Source organism: Nicotiana sylvestris, chromosome 4 (assembly GCF_000393655.2).
Source record: "Nicotiana sylvestris chromosome 4, ASM39365v2, whole genome shotgun sequence".
Lineage (NCBI taxonomy): Eukaryota > Viridiplantae > Streptophyta > Magnoliopsida > Solanales > Solanaceae > Nicotiana > Nicotiana sylvestris.
Window position 1 is genome coordinate 79,802,745 of NC_091060.1, and position 26,792 is coordinate 79,829,536.

Sequence of the window (26,792 nt, forward strand, 5' to 3'; positions counted from 1 at the left end):
AGACGATATCATTTTTAAGCTCACATCAATTGACTTACGACGTACTCTTACTGTACGAAAATATGGGGTGTAACATCTTAACCCTAAATTTTCTTGTATAAGCTTTTAACCAAAAAAATTTATAAAGACCCAAAATGGTTAAAAGAGCTGAAAACATCTACTTGCTTATCATATTCATGTCTTTCTCCTGTTAACATTTTCAATGAATTTAAATTTAACAACAATTAAATAGAACACTAATTCTAAAATTTAATTATCTTTCAACTATCCAAATACGAATTGAATTCTTAAATCAATGAGAAATAATTAAAAGTAAATGAGAAAATTATCGGAATTTATTATGTACACTTAATAACAAGTTTTGACTTGGTGAAGAATTTGTGATTGCTACCATGGCAGAAGGAATATAATTTATAAAATATTAATTTTATTTATTTTGAGATATATTTGTGCAATTGCGTAAATAAGAGAGTATTGATCTTCAAAAACACAAAATTGAAGAGAAGACTTATTAGTTATCCTTTGAGCAAAATAAAATATTTACTGCTTTTGACGTATATTTTCAAATTTATTTTTACTAGTTCTTTTTATTTTATTTTATTTTCTTCCTCTTGTTTTAAAAAAAAAATAGAAGTCAAATAACATTTGGACCCTAAAATAAAAGGGTTGATTGGAAAAATAAATTTTGTTAGTTTTGAGGGGAAAATATGAGCTAGGCCAATCATGACAAGGGCATAATTGGGACCAAGGTCTAATGGAGGGCAAATATATTTTATTTTCTATAGTTGAGAGGCTAATTTAAATTAATCCTACTGATGATAAGGCCATATTTGGGTCTAATTCAAAATAAGGACAACATTACCTTATTTTCAATAGTTTAGGGCAATTTTGGACCTTTTCCCTTTTACAAACCAAAACACACTTCGAATGATTCAGTGCGTCGAGGGAGCATTGTTTTTAGTGTTGGTTTCTACTCCGGCTATCACTACTAGGACTAAGCTGTCAATTCCATTCCATTCCAGACATTCTCTCAGCGAGCCATGGCAAACACCATCCCGTCGGCGAAGAAAGTGAGGCACGAAATGGAGATGTTCGGGGACGTTAGAGTGGACAACTACTACTGGCTCCGCGACGACTCTCGCTCTGACCCAGAGGTCCTCTCTTATCTCCACCAAGAAAACGCTTACACTGATTGTGTAATGTCTGGTGCGTCCGTATTCCTTTCTTAAAATAAATTCATCATACATTTCCTTACTTCTTTTCATGACATTCGTATATTTGAATATTTTAGCTCATGGAATTGCAATGTGTATCAAACATTAGTTCCATGGAATATACCAAAGATGCCTTGAGATCCAAATAGGATTCATTTGGTCCTACGTATTTCAAATTGGTAGGATTAAATCCTTTTTAGTTCTTTGGATATTACCTAATTAAATTTGGATTTAAAATGCAAACTAAATTCACAATATAATTCAATCCATCCTGCCGCAAGGCCTTTGGTCTCATGATAAGTGTAGCTTGTGATGATAGGGCTAGGCGCAACTCATGGGTCCAAACCCTGCAACAGAAAGCAATCTGATATTTACACAAGGAGAGGGGTCGGCCCATTATCCTCCGAGTTGACCCCCTCGGGAATTTCTCGGTTTAAGGGAAAGAATATAACCCAACCCATCGTTTGTGACCGTTGAAAATATCTGAAATTTAAAATTCACAAATTTGAAATTCCCTACCAATGCTCCATCCAAATGGACCATAGAAATTTTAAACCCCTCTTAATTCTAAATGTCTCCATCCAAGCAGACCCTTTCGTTGGCGGCATAAATAAAAGTAATTCCAGTAGAAAAGTTTGCTATAAGTTCTACATAATACTCTTCAACATGTTTATGTGTAGCCCAGATAATGCTTCGAAAAGTAAAAGAGTGAGGTCAAGCTGAGTAACCTGTTATCTCTCAGCACCACAGAATATTAATGTATATCTGCATATAGCAGGTGTGATACATTAACTGAGCTTGTGGGATTTCTGCCAACCTGGAAACCTTGTATCCATTCTAGTTCTTTTGCCCTTCCCAACATTTGACTGAAGACCCTCCATAGCCACTATGAATAAGAAAGGGGAAATTGGATCTCCCTGCCTTAGTCCTTTCTGAGGGGAAAAGAACCCGACAGGACTTCTGTTGACTAGGATTGAGAATTTGACTGTTGAAATACAAAATTGAATCCACCTTATCCATCTGTCGTCAAAGCCCATCTTCTTTAGCATGCTGGTAAGAAAAGACCAGTTTAACTGATCAAATGCTTTCTCAATATCTAGTTTGCACAAAATGCCAGAATCACCACTTTTAATTTTTTAGTCCAGGACCTCATTAGCTATTAGGGATGCATCAGTGATCTGCCTATTCTTGATGAATGCACTTTTTGGCCAGAGATCAACTTGCCAATGACTTTCTTTAATCTCTCAGCCAGTACCTTAGCTGTTACTTTGTACACACTACCAATTAGACAAATTGGCCTGTAATCCTTTAACTCCATTTCTCCTTTCTTTTTTGGAATAAGTGCAATAAAAGAAGCATTGCAACATCTCACCATATGTCCATGCAGATGAAAATGATTCAGGCAGCCATAACATCTGTCTTGATGAAATCCCATGTCTTCTGGAAAAAAGCCATGGTATACCCATCAAAGCCAGGAGCTTTGTCTGGGGCACAAGATTTCGAAGAGGCAAGGACCTCTTCTTCATCACATGGAAGCTCTAGTTCTTCACTTTCCTCCGAAGTAAGTGTAGATAGCCCTTAAAAATTTGTTGTAGGTCTCCAGGTTCCCTTTCCTCATAAAGTTGCTGATGCAACTCCAAGATTTCTTGTTTGATCAGCACTTTGTCTTCAATTAGTTCTTCCCCCACTTTGAGTCTGTCAATGGAGTTGTTCCTTATGTGAGTGGTCGCAATTCTCTGGAAGTATTTAGTGTTTTTGTCTCATTCTCGCAACCATAGACTCCTGGATTTTTGTCTCCAGGATATTTCCTCTGCCAATGCAATCTGTTGCAATTCTAATTTCAGGTTGAAAGTTTTCAGCTTTTTCTCTGTAGTCAGAGGCCTCAGATCTGCAGCTTGGTCGAGGAGTATCAAATCCCCAAGAGCCCTGGTCCTCTTGGTATCTACCTTTCCATAAAGCTCCCTATTCTATACTGTGATGTCTATCTTTAAGAGCCTTAGTTTCTGAACCAAAATGTAATTTGGTGTACCCTTGACTGTGTATGAGAGCCGCCATTCCTTGACCATCTCCAAAAAGCCTTCAGATTGAAGCCACATATTTTCAAACTTGAAATATGAAGATGGGGCTTCCCAATATACATATTCAAGTATAATAGGTGTATGATTTGAGATTACCCTAGCCATTGCACTATGCTTCACATCTTTTAACACATCACTCCATTCATTAGAGATCAAAAGTCTGTCAATTCTTGGTTCTCTCCTCTTGACCATGTGTATTGCGCTCCCTATAATGGGAGATCAATCAATTCCAGGTTTGAGATTAGATCTGAGAAGTTCTTCATTGCCCTGGATCTCCTTGTGCAATTGAGCCTTTCAGTTTCATATCTGCAAACATTAAAGTCACCTCCAATTACCCAATTATCGGACCAAAGACCCTTGATTGATGCCAATTCAAGCCAAAGTACATTTCTTTCTGAGTTGGTATGAGGGCCATATACACCTATAAATACCCATTTGAAGTCTTCTGCGAGGCTTTCAAATTTGCATGAAATTGAGTATGCTCTAGCCTGGGTGTCAACACATTGCCAGGTTCTTCTATTCCACATGATAATTATTCCTCCTTTGCTACCGCATGCTTTGAGTTCAACCCATGAGACCCATCTATTTCCCAATTTTGTCTAATCCATAGAATGCACATGTCTTCAATTTTAGTTACGTATAGGCATAAAAAATCCACCCTCCATTTCCTCTAAAGGGATTCCAAATACTTTTTTTCTTATCATGTAGACCATGCACATTCCAACTAAGGATTTTTACCTTCATTTGGAATGAGTTTTTTAAGACCTGCCCCTGGTTTTCCTGCTACCGCTGCCCTCCTGTAGACCCAACTTTCCTTTTTTAGAGCTAGAAGGTGACTCAGGTTGTCGTTGGATCTGCATTTTCCTTCTTCCTTCCATCCTTGAGACAATCCCCAATATATCATGCTCAAAGCCTACTGCATTTGCATGTTTTTAGCAATGTAATTTTTGTCCATTTTGAAGTATCGACCACAGAAGGTTCATCCACCAATTGCATGCTTAAGTCTTCTCTATCGTGCCAAGGTAGGGGAAGAAATTCATTGAGATAATAATTGGAGAGGTCGGATTCCGAATCACTGGCCGTTGGGTGTTCGAAAATTGGAGCACTTTTGGAATAGATGGAACCGAGATGGGTCTTCTTCATCGTCCGCCTCGAATTGAAAGTGGAAGCATTGTCGTTTTCTTCATGAGCAATGGAAGTGGAAGCCTGTATTTCAACTGAGAAAGGATCGAAGGAATTTCGTAGTTTTGGCAAAGAGGCTTTGTAAGCACATGGGTCATGTTTATAACCGCATCATTCTAGAGAGTGTTATGTTTAGGCCCATCATGATTCTTACCCTTTTGTCGGCTGCTAGAGTAGTAACTGTTGGCCTGGCCCACTTTTTAATTCCTTTCCATTTTCCTTTGGCCCAAGTCTATTTAAAAGTTTGGGTTCCTATTGGAGCTGGTTTGACCGGTCCTTTAATAATTAAAGCTGGGCCCCTCACTTGCACGTTTTTGTACACTGGCACTGTGCTGCTTTTTTGTGCAGTGGTACAAAGACGGCGTCTACCTGCTTCTCTACAAAAGGTGTTGTGTAAAGACTGATGGGTGGTCCTCCGCCAAAATTGCGATTTCAAATCTCCAACTTTGCAGGTCAAGCTCGAAAGTCGCTGGAAGTTTTATGCTGGAATTTTCGACGCAGATTCGAGCCCAGAAGAAATAATTTCTATTTTTTGTGTCCTCATCAACCCCTATGAATCCCCCACATCTATCACCAAGATTTTTGAAAATCTCCGGTGTCTATGCATGAAGAGGAATACAAAGATCTTGGATGTAATGTTCTTTGATTCTCGAAATAGCCGAGAAAACGGAGGATCTTCTCAGCTATTTCGGACCAGCCACTATTGTATTTAACTTCTGGGATAATCAACTGCGTTTTTTTTTTTCTCCCTGCCATACCTCAACTCTTAGGAATCTGCCATAAATGTTGTAATTTTGGTAGACTCTATAAAGAAATTGTTGTTGTGTTCTTCCCCATCTTCCGTAGAAGTCCCCTCCCCCCTTTGGTGCTAGTTGAAGAATGTCAAAAAACCAGCAAAGGTTGCTATAATCTATATTAATTCTGCTAGTGAATCAGTTGCTTCTTTCTATAAGCATAAACCATGTATCCCAGTTGTTGATACGTTCAAAAAAATTGTCCCCTAAAATAAAGAAAGTTTTGTCCTCCATAATGAATAAAAACAGTTGTCGGAATAAAGCTCACCGGAGAGAGTTTCACTGGAGAGTAGAGAGAAAAGGCTCATTTCTCAAGTCAGGGAGAAAAGTTGGAGAGAAAAGTTTTTGCCATAACAAATTCGTTCTGTGTTTGTCAAGTCTCTGAATAACCGTAGCAGGAATGGGGAAGAGAGACGTCATATAAGTTGGGAGTGCATCTAAAACTTAATTCATAAGGGTGAGTCTACCCCCAAGGTACAAATATTGGGATTTCCACCTAGACAATTTCTTTTCACATTTTTCAATTACATTGTTCCATATCTCCTTGGATCTGAATTTTTCGTCCAAGGGCATTCCTAGATAAATAGTAGGCATGGATCCTACTTCTCCCAAGATCAATGGCAATTGCTCCATGTCAAGTACTTCATTGAGAGAGTATAAGAAGCTCTTTCTCCCGTTGATATGCAGTCCAGACATGCCTTCAATTAGAACCAGAATGACTCTCAGAGACCTCAACTGTGTTTCTTCAGCATCACAAAAAATTAAGGTGTCATCAGCATAATGCAAATGTGTGTTACTTAAAGGCTAATGTTTTCATTCCTGGCAACCTCAAACCCATTAATCAACCCATTGACTTTTGCTGTCTTGACCATGTTATTTAGACCTTCCATAGCTAAGGTGAAAAAAAAAAGAGACATAGGATCTCCCCGTCTTAAACATCTACAAGTAGGAAAAAAATCTTCAGGAGATCTATTTATGAGAATGAAAAATTTGACAGTAGAAATACAATATTTTATTCATTTGATCTATTTTTTCTCAAAGCCCATTCTTGCTAGAATCTTAAGCAAGAAATTCCAGTTGACATGGTCATACGCCTTCTCCAACTTACAAAGAATTCCTGGCTTCATCCGTTTAATTCCAGAGTCCACAGCTTCATTAGCAATTAAAGCAGCATTCATTATTTGTCTTCCTTTGATAAAAGCCATATGTTGAGAATCCACCAATTTGTCTATCACCCTTTAGAATCTTTCTATTAGAACTTTTGAAAATAATTTGTATACACTACCTATTAGGCTTATGGGCCTAAAGTCTTTCATCTTCTTCGCTCCTGTCTTCTTAGGAATCAAAGCTATATAAATTGCACTAAAACTTTTCTTAAAAATTCCATGTGAGTGGAAATTATAGAAAGCTTCCATAATATCCTACTTCACCATATCCCAACATTTGATAAAGAATCCCATTGTGAAACCATGAGGACCAGGGGCTTTGTACATGGCACACATCTTTAGGCATCCAAGTACCTCTTGTTCGTCAAAATTTCCTTGCAACAACTCCTTCTCTTCTTCAGTTATAGTTGGACAGTTGACACAATTACTAGTAGGTCTCCATTTTAGAGGTGAGTTCCACAATTTGAACTCACTTTGCTATTAAAATACTCCATGGCTTGCATTCTGTTTGTATTTGTTAAATAATCTATACACCTCATTATTTGTCAATAAATGATCTCTTTGTAGAATTAATTCTTATACCCATATTCTATTGATATTATTTTGTGGAAGTAAAAACTTTAAAAGCATAGTGTGTCAAATTCTTATTTCAATATCAGAAAAAAGAGGGTGTAGGTATGTCGTCATTTTCCTCATAAGAATATCCTTTGTGAGGAAATGAAAAGTATTTCTTTTTTTTTTTTCCAAGTTAATTCTTGTTCAGAGTTCAACATGTTATCCAGATATTATTTAAAGCTAAGTTGCTCCGACACGGCAGTTTAGGTGCCGCACCCGTCTCGGCACGACACTAGTATAGGTGTTGGTATGGGATCCGTACTGAATTTGGTCAAATAATTTTTGGTACTTTGTCGATGACGGACGGAAAAATTCGAGACGAGATACAGTTTGATTCCCGAAATCAAAACCAAAACTAGGGTAAATTTGAAGAAAATAGCATACCTTATCTAGGAACTCAATTTGCTTATCTAAAACTTGAGAATAAAAAAAAATCCATACTTTACAAGCTATACATTAGTATTCCACAAAATTTCTCATAATTTAGAGATATTTTTAATTATTTTTATTCGGATCCTCGACCCATGTCCGTACTAAGATTCATATCCCCAAATCTTAGAATTTACATCTAGAAGGATCCGACCTCTAGATCCGCACCTATGTCGGACACCCTCACCCGTGTCCGAGCAACTTAGATTTAAAGCCTACTCGGGGTAGGGGTATTACATTCCTAGCTTGTAATGTTGATATAGTCTTGATAAGTAGATAAGGATCTTGCCAGAAGCAGCAGTATTAAAAGATAAGGGAAGACCGAAAAGTTCTAACTGAGGGTGATTTGCTGATATGGTTTGAAAAGGAGGAGGGGATGCAAATAAGTTCTGCTTCAGCTAACAATGTCACATGGGCGAGGTTATGTTTCCCTTACTCTGCTACCTATAAAAAAAAGTGCTTCTCTTAATCTGGTCTCTAGAATTGTGAACTGCCAGCTTCTTATCAGTGTCATTGGAATCCTTTTGTTTGATTGTTTGAATGATTGTAATCCTTACATGTTTTGGAAAGAGCTAAAGTTTGAAGCTTGAGGAAATTCTACTGGTCTTTACTTTGTTATTTTATTTTCATTGTACACACTTTTGAAGTTCTCTGAAAGATAAATTTGCATCTAGCCATTTTTATCTAGCTGATATGCAATAATTTATATTTAAAAAGAGCATAATTATTTTTATTGCATACTCCTTCGGGATAGGGGTAAGGTCTGCGTACACGCTACCCTCCCCAGACCCCACCAGTGGAATTTTACTGGGTCGTTGTTGTTGTTGTTGTTGTACTTGCCTTCATGTCAAAACATTTGTGTGGTTGATTTGTTCTCAATGTTTCTTTATTCTTTCATCAATTCATTCTCAATTGCTTGGGAAAGGGATTATAAACGGTTTGATCACTTTCTAGGGACCAAACAATTAGAGGATCGTATTTATACTGAGATAAGAGGAAGAATTAAAGAAGATGACATATCTGCACCATCGCGGAGAGGACCATACTACTACTACAGGAGGAACTTGGAGGGTAAGGAATATGTCCAACACTGTAGATGCTCTGTGCCTACAAGTACAGCTCCAACATCTGTTTATGATACGATGCCAACTGGACCTGATGCTCCTCCAGAGCATATCATCTTGGATGAGAATGTCAAAGCGCTAGAGCACACATATTACAGCATTGGTAGTTTCAAAGTAAGAACATGTCTTTTGTGCAGATGTTTATAGCTATTCTTTGTCTCTTGTTGCTTTATAGCTTCTTATCTTATTTCATCGTAATTTTCCTCTCTTCAGGTCAGTCCAAATAACAAGTTAGTTGCATATGCAGAGGACACCAAAGGAGATGAGATATACACTGTTTATGTTATCGATGCAGAGTCAGGAATTCTGGTTGGGAAACCTCTGGTTGGTGCCATTACATCATATCTTGAATGGGCAGGTGATGAAGCCTTAGTTTACGTCACAATGGATGAGATCCTTCGACCAGACAAGGTTTTGATTTCATCTTGGACCCATAGGAAATAAGTGATTTATTCTTTCAGTAACATCCAATTCCCAACTTTCGGCTGGTATAATTTTTGATAATGATATTGTTTTTATGTTCCATGATTGTTGTTCAGTTTGGTTAAATCTCTTGAGCTAACAATGATATCTATTGTTGTCAAAATAGAAGCTAGTTATCCATCCAAAAAGGGATTCTTGTTAGAGAAAGTTGATTGAAAAGATCTAACAGAGTTGCTAAAATCATTGACAGTATATTGTTTTTGTTTGGCTTGCTTATCTTGGTGAGATGTAAAACTTATGTTTTTTCTGTTTGCCACTACCTCAACCTCTATCAATGTTCTACTTGATAAATCTTTTCTGTTGGCTTTATAACCAGCTTTATGGATTCGTCTGATTGGAATTCATCTTGGTTTTGGTTATCCAGGTATTCTTTCTCCTGATTTATATTAGTTTTGACAGGTCTGGTTGCATAAATTGGGAACTAACCAGTCAGATGACTCTTGCCTTTATCATGAAAAGGACGAAACATTTTCTTTGGATCTTCAGGCATCCGAGAGCAAGAAATATTTATTTGTTGCATCCGAGAGTAAAATTACAAGATTTGTCTTTTATCTAGACACTTCAAAACCTGAAAATGGATTGTTGGTATTAACTCCACGTATGACTGGCATTGACACATCAGCTAGTCATCGTGGAAACCATTTCTTCATCCAGAGGAGAAGTGATGAGTGTTTTAATTCAGAATTACTTGCATGCCCTGTGGAAAATATATCTGCTACCACTGTTATCCTTCCTCACCGTCCAAGGTAATTTTTAGAAAGATGACCAGTTTGTTGACATTTCAAAACAACTTCCAGGAATTGTTGAGTTCTAATTCTCAATTTGTATGTTTTTTCTTTTTACTTGTTCTTTCTTAGTTCTTACCATGATAATTGGATAAGCTTAGTGAGCTTAAGAGGTCTACTGAACTATGGAAATACTGTAAATATCTTCTACTTCCTCTGTTTCAATTTATGTGTCTTAGTCTGACTCAGATGGAGTTTAAGAAAAGTAAGGAAAACTTTTAAATCTTGTGGTCTTAAAGTAAAGATGTGTATAATGTACCAAAATGTCCTTTAATCTTGTGGTCTTAAATATGCCATGTGGAATGTTGGACTTAAAAGAGTTACTAAATGTAGAAAGAGGCATTCTTTTTAAAACAGACTAAAATCTTAAAAGAGACAATATCATCGTGTGCTTTCAGTTTGCTGGAAATCTCAAAAGGTCTTCCATCTGATATGCTCTTTTGTATTTGGTTTGATCTATGAATTCCAGGAGTGACTAGAACTTTGATTCTTTTATGCAATTTCCACTATCTTATCAATTCTAGCATATTTTTGTGCTTGATTGGGCGCTATTACTCCTCAAGAAGTGCCAATAAGAAAACAAAGGTCTATAGTTCCTTACCCTGCATCTGCCCCCGGAAACCTGCTATGAATGCGTATTTTGCCGTCTTCTGTAGCATCACCAAAGCTCTATCCAACTTTACGTCGTTGTAACCTGTTACCTAATTTAGGCACATCCCTGCCTAACCAAAGCTCCCCAAAAGTCATTTTATATCTGTTGAGCTTAGATTTCCACTAACTTAACCAACCTGGGCAAAGTCTTTTTGTAAATTTCAAACCATAGGAAATGTGCAAATGGGTTGGAAAAGATATTCCACTTCTTCATGCTCTATTTTGCTAGTAAAAAGTATTATAGTGAAATTTCATGATTATGGCTCATTAAATTTGGTTGTCGTGCAGTGTCAAGCTCCAGGACATACAACTTTTTACAGGCCATCTTGCTGTTCATGAACGTGAAAATGGTCTACCCAGAATAACTGTATATCGCCTTCCTGCTGTTGGAGAGCCACTAGAAAGACTACAAGGTGGTCGTGCTGTTGATTTTGTTGATCCTGTATACTCTGCGGATCCATTAGAATCAGAATTCGAATCCAGCGTACTCAGGTTTTCTTATAGCTCAATGAGAACCCCGCTTTCTGTATATGACTATGATATGGACACAGGGGTTTCGGTGCTGAAGAAGATTGAGACGGTGAGTTACATGAGGGATTACTTACTTGTGATGGTAAATCGAGTTGGTTTTATTATGCGTCTAATGTCTTTTCTCATTATAGACTTGCCTCTTCTAAATTTTGTTTTTGTTTATGAGCACACCTTTTACATCAAACACGGTCTTACTATTTGTTAACTTGTACTCCCTCCGTTTCAATTTATGTGAACCTATTTGACTGGGCACAGAGTTTAAGAAAAAAGAGAAGACTTTTGAACTTGTGGTGTAAAATGAGGCATATATGTTTTGTGTGGCTATAAATTATTGCATAAAAGTAAATTGTTCTCAAATATGGAAATGGATCATTTTTTTTGGCATGGACTAAAAAGGAAATAGGTTAACATAAATTGAACCGGAGGGAGTAGCCTTTTTTGTTTTTCTCCAATTATGTATTTCAGCCACTTCTTAAATGTCCGTATTTATTTTGTATTAACTGAACCTAAATTAAAACTTCTAACATCTAAATCGTATTATCGAAGCAAGTGCTAACTATTTTCTTCCTCAATTATTAACTCTATTTGGCATGAATTCAATTGGACATGGTGTGTTAGCTTACAATTTTGTTTTAGCTAACACTTTCTTTAAAAAGAGGGATTTGCACACGGTTGATCCCATTTAAAAGCGGTGGTAACATAGTCAACTAGAATTCATTCATACCAGAAGAAGTGACAAGGTCACATACTGCAACTCCAAAGGAGTGGAGGACCCAGTATTATCAAAGGCGAAAAGCGCAAAAAGGCTCTAAGGCCCGTTTGGGCTTTAAGCGCAAAGTGGAAATAAAGCGTGGGCTTTAATGAAAAAAGGCGCAACACGAAAAAAAGTAAAAATGTGTATATGTAATCCAATACTAATAATTATAGCATGAATAACAAATATATAGACAAAGAAATTGGAAAAAAATTACGAGAAAGTGAAGTATCAATTGTTCAATGTCGCCTTTTCAGGATTACACTTATTGGTAAGGAAAAGTATTCCTTGGAACCTTGATGAGATACTAAAGCGCACACAAAGCGAGGCGAAGCGCTCAATATATTTTGAGCCTCGCTTCAGGGCTTAAGCACGCCTTTGACAACACTGGGAGGACCAAAGAAGAAAAGTTTCATGCAATCAATATTCAAGAATTCTGTGTGAACACTAAAAGATGCAAAATGGACAAGCTATTGAATGAGGGAACATGGGACTTGGTAGCTAACAAGATATTCAGTTGAATAAAACGAGTAACATTTAGTGAAATTCCAGGGATGTTTAGAATTAAGACTTCGACCACAAGAATCGAATGATAGTGGAATGAGGTGGTGCAAAGAGATATTAAAGCAAAGAAAGAGTGGTGTAGGAAGTCAACACAACAGAAATGGATAATCCTTTGAAGAGTACAAAACAGTTACTGGAGAATTTAGACGACGAGTAGCACACACTAAGGTAAAACGTTACAATATTTACTGACCAAATGATAGCTTTGCTATTTTTATAACTAGAGATTGTATTTTGATAAACTGCTCAACTCACATCATGAGGGTAATTTTAAAATCTTCAACATTTGTGACAGACACAAAACTTGGATACGCTATTAGATAGGGTTTATTGTAAGAGATGTGATGAAAATATGAGGCTTAGAACACTTTGTGGTCTAGATGGTATCACTATAGAGGTTAGAAGTCCCTATAAGAAGTCGGAGTAGCATGGCTAACTAAGTTATTCAATCCAATACAAAAGAGTGACCCTATAAGAAGTCGGAGTAGCATGGCTAACTAAGTTATTCAATCCAATACAAAAGAGTGAAGATGTAAACAATATCTTGGTTCCAATATATAAGAACGAAAGAGATAATCAAAGTTGAGCAAAAGTATTGTAATATTAAACATATGAGTTATCCAATGAAACGTTGGGAAAGAGGGCGTACAGTCAGGCACATTACATGAGTGAAATAAATCAGATTGGATTTATGCTGGTAGATCTATGACAAAGGTTAAAACCTTGTTAGTTTGGTATCGAAATAGTATGTATTATTCTGTCAAAGAATACACAATTTATAGGATAAAACAAATCAATAAAAAAGGAAATAATCCCCTGATTCCAAACAAAGGGGTATTTTTAATTTAATCTAATCCCTAAAGATCTGAAACTTTCCTAACTTAGCTGATATGATTTGATCCTATATGGTCCGATAATACAAATCAACATACCTGATTTGATTTGATTACACAATCATAATCAAATATTACAAATCAACACTACCCCTCAAGTTGGCATGTAGATATCCGACATGCCTAACTTGCTCACAAGACTTTCAAATCTTGGTTTAAACAACCTCTTAGTAAAAATATCTGTTGTGTGCTGATATGTTGGCACAAATGGAAAGCACACACTTCCTTCTTCAAGCTTCTCCTTGATGAAATGCCTATCCACCTCAATATGTTTTGTTCTATCATGTTGAACTGGATTGTGGGCAATGCTTATGGCAGCTTTATTGTCACAGTATAGCTTCATTAGTAAAGTTATAGGTCTTCTAAGTTCCTCTATTATTTTCTTAAGCCAAATAATCTCACAGATTCCATGAGCTACTCTGCTTCAGCACTGTTCGTGCCACAACACTTTGTTTTTTACTTCTCCATGTCACAAGATTTCCCCAAATAAATGTACAATACCCAGAAGTAGACCTTCTGTCAGTACAGGACCCTGCCCAATCTGCATCTGTGTATGCCTCAATGCTCCTTTTATCACTTTTCTTGAACAACAACCCTTTTCCCGGCGAGCTTTTCAAGTACCTCAAAATTCGATACACAGCATCCTGATGTTCTTTTGAGGAGAATTCATAAACTGACCAACCAAGCTTACCGCAAAAGCTATGTCAGGACGAGTGTGCGATAGGTAGATAAATTTTCCTACCAATCTCTGATATTGACCTTTGTCAATCGGATCTCCTTTTTTATTCCCGAGCTTTATGTTTGGGTCAAGAGGAGTTTCTGCTGGTCGACACCCGCTTATTCCTGTTTCTTTCAACAAATCCAGCACATATTTTCTTTGAGATACCATTATTCCATCCTTCAATCGAGCCACTTCCATGCCAAGAAAATACCTCAAGGGTCTTAAGTCTTTGATTTCGAATTCTGATGCTAACTGGTCCTTTAGATTCTTCATCTCAATTGAGTCGTCTCCCATGAGTATAATGTCATCAACATACACTATAAGGATTGTTATTTTTCCTTGTAGTGAATGCCGAATAAACATTGTGTGATCTGCTTGTCCTTGCAAGTAACCCAACCCTTTAACAAATTGAGTAAATCTTTCAAACCCAGCTCGAGGAGATTGCTTTAACCATAGAGAGACCCTTTAAGTCAACATACCTTTGTCCCAAATCGATCTCTTCAAGTTTTCCATTGAGGAATGCATTCTTTACATCTAACTGTTGAAGGGGCCAATCAAGATTAGCGGCAACAGTAAGGAGGACTCTAATAGAATTCAGTTTGCCTACTGGAGCAAATGTTTCAAGGTAGTCGATGCCGTAGGTTTGAGTAAACCCTTTAGCTACAAGACGTGCCTTATATCTTCCCAGCGACCCATCTGACCTGAATTTGATGGTGAAAACTCACTTAAAACCCACTGTTTTCTTTCCTCGTGGTAGATCCATGATTTCCCAAGTTTCATTTTGTTCTAGGGCTTTCATCTCCTCTAGAATTGCCTCCCTCCATTCAGGAACATTTAATGCAACCTGCACATTCTTTGGTATCTCCAAAATAGCTAATTGAGAAAGAAAAGTTGAATAGGAAGGGGACAATTTTTTATATGACACAAAGTTTGACATGGGGTGTTTAGTGACGTTTCTCACACCTTTTCTTTTAGCTATAGGAAGATCAAGATATGAAGGAACAAGAGATGTATCAGAAATAGGCTCGTTTGAGTACTACCTGGAATCTCATTACTTGGAATTTCATTTTGGTCTTGTTGAGTGGATGACTGACCATGTTGAGAGTTTTCGGTCTCTTTTCCAAGATTCTGGTTTCTCCTCGTGTAAACGCGCAACTCTTTTGTTTGCTCACCGTTTTTGTTTTTAATCAGATCATGCTTTAATTTTACAGGTTCAGAATCATAACCTTTATTATCTATAGCATTTTCATTCCTTATCTTTCCTAGATCATTGTCACACATATTTAGCTCATCCATGTTTATCATGTAACACGGTTCTTTTTTATTTTGACTCATTCCCTCATTATTGCAAAACAACTCTTCTTCTACGAACTTCTCCCGCTGAAGATGAGTGCCAAAAACGGGTTGGGATTCAAAAAAAGTAACATCCATAGTAATCACAATCTTTTTGCATTCAAATCATAACACTTATACCTTTTCTAATTTGGAGCATAGCGTATAAAAACACACTTTCTTGCTCGAGGTTCTAGTTTGCTCCTATTATGATCATGGTTGTGAACAAAAGCAGTACACCCAAACACTTTTAATGGCAAATCAGTAGTTAGCCTAGATATAGTAAATTTCTCTTTGAATAGACTAAAGGGAGTTCAAAAACTAAGGGCATTAGATGGCATCCTATTTTTATCAAATAGGTGGCAGTCAAAAGAGCTTCTCCCCATAAATATTGTGGAGCTCTACTAGTAAACAATAAGGCTCTAGTTACTTCCAATAAATGTCTATTCTTTCTCTTGACAACCCCATTTTGTTGGGGTGTATCAGGGCATGAACTTTGATGGATTATTCCTTTATTTTGAATTTTTTTTCCTAATTGCTCATTAAAAAACTCCCGGCCATTGTCACTCCTAAAAATCTGGATTTTCTCTTGAAATTGTGTTTCAATTATAGCATAAAAATCTTGAACATATTTTTTACCTTTGTTTTATCTTTTAAAAGATAAACCCAGCTTAGTCTAGTGTGATCATCAATAAAACTCACAAACCATCGTTTTTCATTATTTGTCAAAACCCTAGATGATCCCCAAACATCACTATGGATAAGCTTAAATGGTTTTGAGGCATGATATTTATGAGAGGGAAAAATAGAATGTCGATGTTAATTCACACTGAAAAATAGAAGGACTCTTATTCATGAACAATTGAGGTAACAAAAGCTTTAAATAATAAAAACTAGGATGACCAAGCCTATAATGCCAAAGCATAACCTTATTCTCAATAAAAACGGAGTTCAAACAAATAGAATTTTTGTTTACTGAATTGTTTCCATCCTCCAGGAAAAAGAGACCTCCAGACTCTTTAGCACTCCCAATCATCCTCCCCGAGACCTTGTTCTGAAATTCATAAGAAAATGAGTCAAATATTGCACGACAATTGAGCGATTGGGTTAATTTGGCAACAAACACAATATTATAGGTCAAATTTAGAACATGAAGGACATCAAAGAGGGTCAAAGAAGGAGTAAGTTTGATAGTTCCCTTTCCAGCAATTGCTGAAAAAGATCCATCAGCAATTCGAACCTTTTTGTTCCCTGCACAAGGTGAGTAAGTAGAGAACAAATGAGATTTCCTATCATATGGTCACTAGCTCCTGAATCGGTGATCTAGAAGTTCACACCATTTGAGTTAGTACTCAAATAAACAGGCGGTGCAATACCTGATTGGGTAAAAGAACAAGAGGGATTGGAAGGACTTGGTTTACTGGTTTGGAGTTGATTTTGAAGAAGCTTGTGCAAGAGCTTTAATTGCTCCTTTGTGAATGGAGACGCCTCTGAAGAAGATTGTTGCCCCTGTTCTTCACTAATTGTTTGGAATGCATGGCTGCCACGATTGTCAACTCCCTTTTTCTTCTGGTTAGGATGCTTCCCATGAATTTTCCAACATGTTTCGCGAGTGTGCCAATGCTTTTTACTGAAATCACACCAAGGTTTCTTCTTCTTGTCATCATCTTCTTTTGCAACCACTAGTGCCGAAGAATCTATTGCTTTTGAATTCAGATTAGGATCTAATTTCAACATGACATTCCTTCTCGTTTCTTCTCTTCTTATTTATGAGAAAGTCTCACGCAAAGATGGCAAAGATTTTTTCTCGAGAATCCGAGATCTTACTTCATCAAATCCTTGGTTTAATCCTGCTAGAAATAGATAAACTCTCTCATTTTCTTCTTTTTTCATTGCTTTCACACTATCCATCGGACACTCCCACTCATCATTGTAGCATTGATCTAATTCTTGCCATAATGAAACCATTTCATTATAATAGATGGTCACTTCTCTCTCTCTCTGTCTAGCCTTCCAAAGCTTAATTTTTAATTCAAAAATTTGAGAAGCATTTTCAACGTCCGAATAGGTTTCTTTAACAGCCTCCCATACATCCCTAGCAGTGGGCAAAAATAAATATGGCTTACCTATTGCTGGTTCCATAGAGTTTAGAAGCCACGCGATCACTAATGAGTTCTCGGACCTCCAGGCCTTCATTTTTGGATCTCCAGCTTCAGGTCTTCTGATTTCACTTGTCAAGTGCCCAAGTTTTCCTATGCCATCAATGGCTAACCAGACAGATTGTGCCCACTCCAGATAATTTTTTCCATTCAACCTATGAGACGTTATTTGAAAGGATAAATGAGATGAATCATTGTTTTGATTCATGGTTGTCTCGAGTGGGACCGCACTAACAGAACTCTCGGCTTCTGTTGTTGCCGCTGAGATTCATTGCCCAGTAAAGACTGTTTTAGCCATGAACAGAAGGAAAAGAAAAAGGTTGAAAGAAGCTACTGCTCTTATACCATGTTAGTTTGGTATCGAAATAGTATGTATTATTCTGTCAAAGAATACAAAATTTATTGGAGAAAACAAATCAATAAAAAAGGAAATAGTCCTCTGATACCAAACAAAGGGGTATTTCTAATCTAATCTAATCCCTAAAAATCTGAAACTTTCCTATCTTAGCTGATATGATTTGATCCTATATGATCTTGTTAGATATGTACATAATGTAGTCTTGTCCCACATTGGAATAGGAGTAGTAGTAAAACCTCTTAGTATAGCTATAAATAAGGACCTCTTGTATTGTATTGAACACACAATATCAATATATCATATTTTCTCCCGTGCCTTCTCACATGGTATCAGAGCTATCGTGAGAGATTTATCGCTGTGCATAAATTCCAGCGATTCCGGAAAGTGAAATCAGTCACCGGAACCCTTTTTTTTCTGGCGATTTTTCAAAGTTGTTTTGCGTCTGCTTTGTCTCAGTCAGTGTTGTGCAAAATCCAACACTACCACAAGAGTAGTCACTGTCCGCGACCAAACCCCAGTGAAAATCTCCGGCGGTACTGTAGTTGTCGGAAGAAACTTTTCCGGCGAAGTTCCGACGTCGCGTGGGCCACCTTGTGGCCATTTTTTGGCGACGACTCCTCAGGATAGATTGTTTCCCTTGCAATTCCGATCCTACCCATCCAGGTTACACCAAATTCCGACCACTTTTATATTTTTCCGACGTGAACTGATTTCAGAAGTGGGCTGCTGGCCATTTTTTGAAAAAGTTTCTTCAGAACAGTTGGGTCGTCTGGTAATTCTGATCCTACCCCTACTGTTTTTATTTCATTCTGACCACTTTGAATTTTTTCTGGCTGCTACAGTATTTCTGGCGTGAACAGTGTTTTCCATGCAGAACAGTGTTAAGTTTCCGGCGCAGAAACAGTGTTTTCTTAGCGATTTCTTCAGTTTTCCCAAAGGAGTTACTAATTTCCACTATTTCAAGTTAACCCTATTACTATTAATTGTAGCGACATGGGAACCGATTCTTCGAATAGTCGGATGGTTTCTTTAGCGGATTATTTTGAGTTTCTTTAGTACAAAGCAGGTAAGCAGACATCTTCTGAGATAGCTTCCATTGTTCAAACAGGTAATAACGTGACTTGTGTCTCTTAATCTTCATCCTCTGAGTCTTGGGTCATTGATTCAGGTGCATCAGATCGTATTTCTGGTAACAAATCTCTTTTCACTACTATTTTGTATTCTCAATCTCTTCTAGGAGTCACAATGGCCAATGAGTCTCAAACCATGGCAACTGCAATATGTCAAGCAGACCCAATTCCTTCCTTACCTTTGGATTCAGTTCTTTATGTCCCTAATAGTCCTTTTAATCTCATAGCTGTTAGTCGCCTAGTCAAATCACTAAAATGTGCCGTTTTATTTCTTGATGATCATGTTTTTATACAAGAACGCAGTACAGGGAGGATCATTGGTACCGGGCGTGAATCAAATGAACTTTATCACCTTATCCTTGCTAAATCACATGGACTCACATCTTGTCTTCCATCACCAACTTGTTCTGTTACTGATTCACCAGCTTTATTACACAAACGGTTGGGACATCCCAGTTTGTCAAAACTTCAGAAAATGGTACCTGGTTTATCTCACTTGTCAGCTCTAGAGTGTGAGTCATGTCAGCTCGGTAAGCATACTCGATCTCATTTCCCTCGACGTATTGATAATCGAGCAGAGTCACCTTTTACTTTAGTCCATTCAGATGTTTGGGGTCCTAGTCGGGTCAGTTCTACATTAGGATTCCGCTACTTTGTCAGTTTCATTGATGACTGTTCTAGGTGCACCTGGATATTTTTGATAAAAAATCAATCTGAGTTGTTTCCTATTTTCCAGACTTTTCACGCTAAAATTCAAAATCAATTTGGGGTTTCTATTCGCACATTTCGTAGTGATAATGCCCGAGAGTATTTGTCTTCCCATTTCAGCAGTTTATGAAATCTCATGGGATTATTCATCAAACATCTTCTCCGTACACATCTCAACAAAATAGGGTAGCTGAAAGAAAGAATAGACATCTTATTGAAACTGCTCGTACGCTACTCATACAATCTCATGCTCCGTTGCGTTTTTGGGGGGATGCAGTTCTTACATCTTGCTGTCTTATTAATCGTATGCCATCTTCAGCTATCCAGAACCAAGTTCCATTCTCTATCATGTTTCCCCACTTACCTTTGTTCTCTCTTCCACCCCGTGTCTTTGGAAGCACTTGTTTTGTCAATAACCTTACTACAGGAACAGATAAGTTAGTTCCCCGTGCTCTTAAGTGCATATTTCTTGGTTTCTCGAGAACGCAAAAGGGGTATCGATGCTATTCTCCTGACCTCCAGCGGCACCTTATGCCCGCTGATGTTACCTTTTTTGAAACCCAATCATACTTCATAGGTCCAGGTAATTACTTAGATATTTCTAAGATACTACCAGTCTATTCTTTTGGAGATTCAGTCACTATCTCCTATCCATCTTCCTCTACATCTCCAGCTTCACCATCTATAGCTCCTGTTCCACCATCTATAGCTCTAATTCCATCACCTATAGGTCCAGTTCCTCCAATCCAGTTCAACCTTCTGCAGCTCCGCCACTCTTGACTTATCATCGTCGTCCACATCCAGCATCAGACCCAGGTGATTCACGTCTTGCATCAGGTTCTGCACCTACTGCGGACTTGTCTCCTCTTAGTCAACCAATTGTACTCCGCAAAGGTGTACGGTCCACACTTAATCCTAATCCCCACTATGTTGGTCTAAGTTATCATCGTCTGTCGTCACCTCATTATGCTTTTATATCTTCTTTGTCCACTGTTTCTATTCCTAAGTCTACAGGTGAGGCACTATCTCATCCTGGATGGTGACAGGCTATGATTGACGAGATGTCTGCTTTACATGCGAGTGGCACTTGGGAGCTTGTTCCTCTTCCTGCAAGTAAGTCTACTGTTGGTTGTCGTTGGGTTTATGCAGTCAAAGTCGGTCCGGATGGCCAGGTTGATCGGCCTAAGGCTCGTCTTGTTGCAAAAGGATATACTTAGATTTTTGGGCTTGATTATAGTGATACTTTCTCTCTCGTGGCTAAAGTAGCATTTGTTCGTCTTTTTTTGTCCATGGCCGTTGTACGTCATTGGCCTCTTTATCAGTTAGACATTAAGAATGTTTTTCTCCACGGTGCTTGACGAGGAAGTTTATATGGAGCAACCACCTGGTTTTGTTGCTCATGGGGGTTTAGTGGTTGTGTATGCAGATTGCGCAGGTCACTATATGGTTTGAAACAGTCCCCTCGAGCCTGGTTTGGTAAGTTCAGTACAATTATTCAGGAGTTCGACATGACTCGTAGTGAGGCTGATCACTCTGTGTTTTATCGGCATTCTGCTCCGAATCTGTGTATTTATTTGGTGGTTTATGTTGATGATATTGTTATTACTAGCAACGATCAGGATAGTATTACTAATCTGAAGAAACATCTCTTTGAGCACTTCCAAACTAAGGATCTGGGCAGTCTGAAGTATTTTCTGGGTATTGAGGTCGCTCAGTCTAGCTCAGGTATTGTTATTTCACAACGGAAGTATGCCTACATTTTTGAGGAGACTGGAATGATGGGTTGCAGACCTATTGACTCTCCTATGGATCCAAATGCTAAGCTTCTGCTTGGACATGGGGACCGCTTAGAGACCCTAAGAGACATAGGAGGTTGGTTGGAAAATTGAATTACCTCACAGTGACTAGACCTGACACTTCTTTTCCGGTGAGTGTTGTAAGTCAGTTTATGGATTTTCCCTGTGATAGTCACTGGGATGCAGTTGTTCGTATTCTTCGGTATATAAAGTCAGCTCCAGGCAAAGATTACTATTCGAAGATCGAGGCCACGAGCAGATTGTTGGGTACACAGATGCTGATTGGGCAGGATCACCTTTTGAGAGACGATCTACATCTGGATATTGTGTTCTAGTAGGAGGTAATTTGGTCTCGTGGAAGAGCAAGAAACAGAATGTAGTTGCTCGATCTAGCGCCGAAGCCGAATATCGGGCCATGGCTTTGGCAACGTGTGAGTTAGTTTGGGCCAAGCAGTTGCTCAAGGAGTTTTAGTTCGGAGAAATCAGCAGGATGGAACTAGTGTGTGATAAGCAAGCTGCTCTTCATATTGCGTCAAATCCGGTGTTCCATGAGAGGACTAAACACATTGAGATCGACTGTCACTTTGTCAGAGAAAAAATACTTTCAGGAGATATTGTTACAAAGTTTGTAAAGTCGAATGATCAACTAGCAGATATTTTCACTAAGTCTCTTACTGGTTCTCGTATTAGTTACATGTGTAACAAGCTCGGTACATATGATGTGTATGCACCGGCTTGAGGGGGAGTGTTAGATATGTACATAATATAGTTTTGTCCCACATTGAAATAGGAGTAGTAGTAAGACCTTTTAGTATAGCTATAAATAAGGACCTCTTGTATTGTATTGAACACAATATCAATATATCATATTTTCACCCGTGCCTTCTCACAGATCAGATAATACAAATCAACATATCTGATTTGATTTGATTACACAATCATAATCAGATATTACAAATCAACAAACCTTTGTTAAGAAAATTTCAATGCCTTCAAAGACTGCAGTATGGAAGTAGATTATTAGATTTTGGCTGCAATTTCAGACATTTTCAATAAAAAAAGTTGGTGATGAGAGAAGAATTAGGTTTTGAACAGATTTTTGGCTCAGAGAAGATAAGGCGACGAAAAATTTCCTACAGTATATAGTTAACCAAGAACAAATAGTGTATAGTTGCAGAGTTTTTTTTAGGGGTGGGGGGGGGGGGGTTGGGGGATGGAGATTCAATTTTAGAAGAGATTTTAATGATTGGGAAATTGATGAAATTCGTCAACTTCTACGTTCTCTATCCTTTGAGTTTGATGCTAGTAGGTTGGACTCTCAGATTTGGAGAGCTGAAAAGGATGGCAAGTTCATGGTCTTTTGGAGAAGCAATTGTTTTTCCTAAGAAAATTGATAGAAATCCATAAATACTGGACCTATGTTCTCCACACGATGTTTAATCATTGACTTAGATTAAACATATGGTCGAGTGTCAATGGAAGTTATTTGGTGGGTGGTTAAGAAGAAAAGTAAAACACAAATGTCATAAAATATGTGTACGAGAGAGGGGTCATAAGTGAACAGTTCTTAGCTAATGGAACAAGAAATACATGGATCCGTATAGAAGCATTCTTGAGAGCTAGAATTTTGAGTAGTATTATGGCAAAATATACTCACTGCAAGTTTATTATCTATAAAAAAAAACGAAAGGCGCATAAAGGCGTGGCCTAGTGGTCAATGAAGTGAGTGCAGAACCATAAAGTCTCAGGTTCAAATCTCAGTAGAAGCAAAAATACTAGGTGATTTCTTCCTATCTTCCCAAGCCTTGGTGGGCTGAGTTACTCGATATTTGTGTTGGTGGAAGATAGCCGGTACCTTGTGGAATTAGTCGAGGTGCGCGCATGCTAGTCCGGAGTCCATCATAATTAAAAATAATAATAAATGTAAAGTGAGGTTACACGAGATTGTGGTGCCTATAACTATGACTTCACAACTTAGTCTTTCTAGAGAATAGCCTGGTAGATGACGATGTCACACATAGAGTTAAATAGATAACTGAGATGGAGAAGTGTTATAGGAGAGCTTTACGATAGAAAATACCTACAACAACAACAACAACAAACCCAGTTTGATCCCAATATGTGGGGTCTGGAGAGGGTAGTCTCTACGCAGACCTTACCCCTACCTAATGCAGGTAGAGAGGTTGTTTCCAATACGATAGAAAATACCTAACAAAGTGAAAGTTATGTTATATAAGGTTGTTCTTAGACTTGACAATGTTGCATGGAGGTGAATGTTGGGTGCCTAAGGCTTAACACATTCACAAAATAGGCGTTGTAGACATGCGAATAATATGATAAATATATGCATATAAGATTAGTTAAAATTAGAAATGATCACATGAACAAAAGGTATAGCTACTCTAGTAAACCATGGATAAAATAAGATAAGGTTGTTTGAGATGGTTTGGGTATATACTATGTTAGACATCAAATTCACTGGTGCATCGAGGTGACATGGATGAATTTTTGTTTTCTAAAAGGGAACGAGGTACATATTTTTCACATGGACAAAAGTTTTCTCAAAAGAGTTGCTATCTCTCGGAATTCATGAGGATTTAGAAGAACATAATACAAAAAAGCGAAGTGTTCATATTGGTGATAAGTGTATCAAAGGCAGAAAGTGCGAAAAAGCTCTAAGGTCCATTGAGGCTTTAAGCACAAAGCGCAAATAAAGTGTGGGCTTTAATAAAGAAAGACACAAATTGTAAAAAATATACAAATATGTATGTGTAGTCCAAACAAGCATGAATAACAAATAAATTAAAAAAAAATTATGATAAAGTGAAATATCACTTTTTTAGTGTCGCCTCTTTAGGATTACGCTCATTGACAAGGAAAAATATGCCTTAGAGCCTTGATGATGACACTGAAGCACCCGTTAAGAGAGGCGAAATGCTCAACATATTTTGCACCTCGTTCAGGGCTTAAGCGCGCTTAAAGTGCGCCTTTGACAAAACTGGTGATACCAATTTGTTAATGTTATGGTTAAGTTGTTATAACTACAGAAGAGTCCGTATTTGCGAGACTTGTAGTTAATGTAGGGATAAGTGAGAGAATTAGAGAATTATTAGTTTAGAGAATCCCTAATTTCTTTGGACATGTAAATATTTAGTATTGTAATAAAATGAGCACGACAAGAATGGTGGATTTAGAAATTCATATAGCTAACCTCAAATAGTTTAAGATTGAGGTATAATTGATTGATATGGTGTTATTGTTGGAGCGGTCTTGGATTGGGGTTAAAGATCTAAGAGTGTTCTATAAAGCCTTACTGGGTAAATGATTATGGAGATTTGTGACTGAGGAACATGCTTTTTGGAGGGAGGTGATAGTGGATAAAAGTGGTTGGAGGACAAACATATCACTTTGCCCTATGAATGCAGTTTGTGGAGAAATATTATGAAGGGAGGGGAAGAGTTTAGTGCAAATGTGTCATTCCAAGTTGGTGATGGAAGGAGGGTTGGTTTTTGAAGCCACATGTGGTGTGGGGATTTTCTTTTCCAATCATTTTCAGAACTACATGCCAGCTGGAGATTATAGTCCAATGAGTCCGACGATTACTAGATGGAGAAGTGTTTTGGGATTTGAAATTTAGGAGGAACTTTCAGGATTGGGAGGTAGCAGAATTTAAATCCTAAATGTTTGCTTCACAAACAAAGTATACAATAGGATAGTCTCGATTTATGGAGGTGGGGTGGGGAATAATGGGGTGTTCTCTGTTAAATCCTATTATGAAAGAATAGGGAGGAGGTGGATTTTCTGTACAAGTCAATTTGGATCCCGAAGGTACGAAGAAAGGTGTGTTTTTTTCACTTGGTTAGTATATAAAGGAGTGATCTTGATGGCTGAAAATCTGAGAGAGAGAAAGGTAACTTATATTAGTTGGTGCTTTATGTCCAAGGGTTTGGGCGAAGATGTCGACCATCCTTAGTCATTTCTGGTGGCATTAGGGGTGGTCGTTCGGTACAGTATTAAGAACTACGGTTCGATACTTCGGTATTCGGTAAATCAATAGTGCATACCAAATACCGTACCAAAGTAGTTCGGTATTTCTTGTTTGGTTCGGTACAATTCGATACGGTTCGGTTTTTCTTGTTTGATCCAAAAAACTGCCTAATGCCCTCATCAAAATGAGTTAAGAGTAAAATGCCATTGAAGAAACCCTTATATGGTTTCAGATAAGCAAATGCCCTGTGCATCAAATTGAAAGATTGCATCACACCAGTGATACTCCCTTAGTCTCAATTTATGTGGCAGTGTTTGACTCAACACAGAGTTTGAGAAAGAAAGGAAAGTTTTGAAACTTGTGCTCTAAAGCAAATCATAAATATACATGTGGCTATAAATTATCTCATTAAGGGTAAAGTAGGAATTTCAAAATTAAAATGTTTCTTAATAAGGAAGTATGACATTCTTTTTGAGACAGACTAAAAAGGAAAGTATGATACATAAATTGGGACAGAGGGAGTAGTACTTTTCAGAAATCATCTCCTTGCCTTGGAAATTGTTACTTTTTTTAATACGTAGAAATAGATACAAATGTATATTCTGTGGTCTCACTCCGATTTTATGTCATAAAAGTTTTTGAAATTTTCACTCTTTTAGCTTATATTTGGTTGCTTACTGATGTGATGAGAAGTATTTGCATGCATATTACATGCTTCTGATATTCAGAACATTTTGATCATCTCTTTGAAATATCTTACTTGAAATATGAGAGATATAGCAGTCTTATGTAAACTCTTTTGGTTATTTGCGTTTTTTGGAACTTATTCACTTTTTTTGATCATCAACTAATGGTTATTGAAATTTGGTCATTAGTTGTAATGGTTCGTTTCACTCTCTTATTTAGGTACTGGGAGGCTTTGATGCATCAAATTATGTAACTGAGAGGCAATGGGCTACTGCTTCAGATGGCGTACAGATACCTATATCAATAATCTATCGAAAAAATCTTGTAAAGCTTGATGGCTCAGATCCATTACTTCTTTATGGTTATGGATCCTACGAGGTGATTAATTGCTAATACCATTAAATAATGTTACGATATGGATCGGGATTAAGAAATTTTCCATTTTCATCCATTAAAGAATATTCAATATATTATTGTGTAACTAAATGTGGAGTACTACTGTGTGTTTTTCCTTTTTTCTTCAGTTCCTTGTTTATTTGAATGAAGAATGTCAATATTTCTTTGTCGTGTTAGTTTAACTGCACTTAGTCGTGTTTGATTTTTTGCTTTTATGGAATTTCGCCGATCTTAGATGGAGAAGTTGTGTATCA

At 37.5% G+C, this 26,792-nt stretch overlaps 1 protein-coding gene across 2 annotated transcripts in view; it reads left to right on the top strand.

Annotated features, from left to right (window-relative positions):
• The first annotated feature begins 862 nt into the window (after positions 1-862).
• Positions 863-26,792, top strand: part of LOC104223747 (uncharacterized) — a 37,567-nt gene continuing 11,637 nt past the window's right edge. For both annotated transcript variants that reach the window (XR_011406791.1, XM_009775246.2), the window contains exons 1-6: positions 863-1,206; positions 8,433-8,716; positions 8,816-9,013; positions 9,485-9,831; positions 10,810-11,101; positions 26,362-26,520. Coding sequence is in view for 1 of the 2 variants with exons in the window: in XM_009775246.2 (XP_009773548.1) it covers positions 1,041-1,206; positions 8,433-8,716; positions 8,816-9,013; positions 9,485-9,831; positions 10,810-11,101; positions 26,362-26,520 (1,446 nt within the window). In the remaining variant the exon portion in view is untranslated. The remainder of the gene's footprint in view (positions 1,207-8,432; positions 8,717-8,815; positions 9,014-9,484; positions 9,832-10,809; positions 11,102-26,361; positions 26,521-26,792) is intronic.